Source organism: Gobio gobio (assembly GCF_949357685.1).
Source record: "Gobio gobio genome assembly, chromosome: 21".
Lineage (NCBI taxonomy): Eukaryota > Metazoa > Chordata > Actinopteri > Cypriniformes > Gobionidae > Gobio > Gobio gobio.
In genome coordinates, this window is record NC_137117.1 from 16,559,888 (window position 1) to 16,562,785 (window position 2,898).

Consider the following 2,898-nt stretch of genomic DNA (forward strand, 5'->3'; position numbering starts at 1 on the left):
TCAGAAACCCCATAACATTTTCCTGAGTTGTTGATTTATAACAAACAATTTGAAAATTAATCCGATTTAAATTATAATTAAAAAATATTATCATATTTCCATAAGTGTGCTAAACATTAATGTCAGCCATTTTTAAAGACCAAGAAGTTGTTGTTGTCCTGGTGAAACCTCCAAACATGTGGTATCTCTGCAAAGCCCCGAATGTGCTCTTCACAGGACATCCAGACTGTGACATGTGACGTGTGTGATGTCAGAGACATTCACTCAAATATAACGTCCACTACAGTGGACAAAAGTCTATTCGTGGGTCCCAGGAGGATATATATTTGGAGCCGTTACATTAACGTTTCCTGACAGTTTCCTCGTGCCGAGCTCGCGCTGCCTTGACCTGCTAGTGGGTGGAGTAGGTGAGTAGTATGAACAGGTAAAGGTGTGCGTCAGTAGTGTGCGTTCTCTTCTACCTACTAACTATCGGACCCCTCAGCACATTTTGCAACAGTTGCGACACGGCTGTTGTGGATTTAACACGTAGCCCAATACTAATCTAGACTGCACAATGCTGAAGAAAACGCAAGCCTCGGCCGACGTGGACGCGTCGCGCATTCTTGTGAAGGGGCCCGAGTTTTTGAGGAGACAGATGGAGCGAGAAAGCGAGGCGAATAAAGGACGCGTCAGTGCGGTGGAGAGGCTGGCAGCCACTAAACCTCAATATGTAAAAAGCCAACAAGTGGTCGACTCTGCTCAGGAACCGGTAATCAGCCTCGGGTCTGCCTCCGTGAGCAGTCAAGGGTCTTCAAAAGGGCACGGTTCCGTTAGGAATGCCGGTAGTGTGGATGTTAAGGACGCACAGTCGCCAGAAGAAGATAGCAATGTGGTAAGACGTAGCAGCTCGAAGAAACGACCGGACTCGATTTTATTATACAGGCAGAAGTGCGAACTCATGAGAGGATTGCCTGGCGGAAGTAGGAGGTTGAATAAAAAGTCATTATTCTTTCTTAAAGACAAGACAAACGCACTTTCTGAGGCGCGTGAACCTAACGTTGAGGCAAATGACCGTGCGCTTTGCGCCACGCGCAAGGACTGCGGGAAAGAGTCCACTCAGGTAACAATCTCAAACGGGCAGCCAGGTGAGACGAACGATGTGCCGAGAGGACCTCTTCACAGGAGGGTCGCTGAAACCCAAGAGCATGAGCGCAAGAGCCGGAGGGGGGTGGCGCGCTCCAGCTCTGATATCAGCTCGCGCTACTCGAAGAACTTCGCGGACTTTGACGCGTTCTTCAAATACTGCGGGCTCGAGGGGGACGTAATCGAGACCATGGGCAAAGAGAACTTTTCCACGCGCTCGGACGATCTCAGCTCCAGAATCCGGAGCATCAGCGTCTCGACGTCCGATGGCGGGTTCTCGAGGAGCAGCGACGGCCTGCAAGAGGAGGAATTGCAGGAGACTGTCCGTCAAGGCTTGTCGGTTGTAGAGCGCAACGCTCGGATCATCAAGTGGCTTTACAGCTGCAGAAATGCAGCGGAGTCGGGAAAGACCCTTCGAGATTTGGATTAAATTGGGTCATGTTAAACGTGCTGTAAGTGTTTTTTTTTGTTTTTTTGCTCTAGAACGCACAATGTACGTGCACTCTTACAATTTTACTCATTCAACAGCCCTAGGAGGTTCTGGAAAGAACCCAAATGGCTAATTCTCTTGATGGTTAAATTAGGACCTCAAACTGCAGTATTGGTTTAAGATTTTTTGGTTAAGCCTTTTGTATATGCCAGTACCTGATTCTGGTTAATTATTATACTTTATCTACCTATATGTTATGTTACTAGATTTTATAATATATTAAAAGTTGTGTTTTTATATTTCCATTGCATTTTATTTCCATTGTATTATGTGAAAAATATATAGTTTACACAATTGTCGTTCAAGTCAATGATACAAGCCTGTCAGCTATGGAATGCAGAAGGCAGCACCTGGTCCTGAGATATGGAAAGATATGGCTTAAAACAAACAGTTTTGTTCACTGTTGCGAAACAGTGGAGCGATGGGAAAAAAGCAAGTACATTCACATCCAATGTGGGTGTGTATAATGTGTGCCACTGTCACTTAAGTTCAAAGATTATATGTCTGTTTATCCTGACTGAATGCTGACTGTCTAGTCATGTCTTCCCTGACTCCCTATTCCTTGTAAATGGCATTAAACAGTGTTTGAAGTAACTTGATAAGGTGTGTGCATTGTTGAGTCAAAACCTTGCACAATATGTAAAAATGCTGTGTAAATATGAATACCAGTAAATAAAATCTTACTTTCTTTCTTTTCTAGCACTAAGAGTGTATGCAGTTTACTTTAAAGATATAGTAGTAGTCAAGCAAATAATGGTCTAGTAATTTAAAGGTAGGGTAGACAATTTAGGAGAGGCTAGCAATAGCAAGCTATCTTCGAGCAATCCCACTCACTTCAGAGCCACGCCTCCTCCAAAACACACATCAGATTCTGCAGATTCTATAAACGCATAAATCTGAGCCTGAGGATGTGAACAGCTCTAGGTAGAATGTCACGGGTTGCCTTCTCGTAATTACGGTAATGATATGGCGTGAACGCAGCAAAAGCTTGTTGTTTTGGTTCAGGAGGAACTGTAAAAAGCGGCTGCTGTTTGTTTCTGGTGCTCAGTGACTGTCTGTCTAGTCTCAGCTTCAGACGTTACTTTCACGGACTGTTGGCTGAACGTCTGATGTATAGGCTATGGCACACTTTTCTGGAAACACTTCAGGAGTTTTGAAGTCGTCATCTGATTGGTTGTCAGCAGGACGTGTGTTGCGTTCTTTAACGGTCCGCCTGGACACAAATACTGTGAGGCCAAACTCCCTCGTGGAAGAAGAACACCGTCATGTTTACAACTGTAACA

General features: G+C 44.7%; 1 protein-coding gene across 1 annotated transcript; it reads left to right on the forward strand.

The window, feature by feature from the left end:
* The first annotated feature begins 399 nt into the window (after positions 1–399).
* On the forward strand, positions 400–2,310 carry fam110c (family with sequence similarity 110 member C). The gene has a single exon (XM_079802559.1). The coding sequence runs from the start codon at positions 557–559 to the stop codon at positions 1,553–1,555; it is 999 nt and encodes a 332-aa protein (XP_079658685.1). The 5' UTR covers positions 400–556; the 3' UTR covers positions 1,556–2,310.
* The last annotated feature ends 588 nt before the right edge of the window (positions 2,311–2,898 follow it).

Bases quoted from the DNA above. Each gene is read 5' to 3' on its own strand.
- fam110c (XM_079802559.1), top strand. From the start codon at position 557: ATGCTGAAGAAAACGCAAGCCTCGGCCGACGTGGACGCGTCGCGCATT.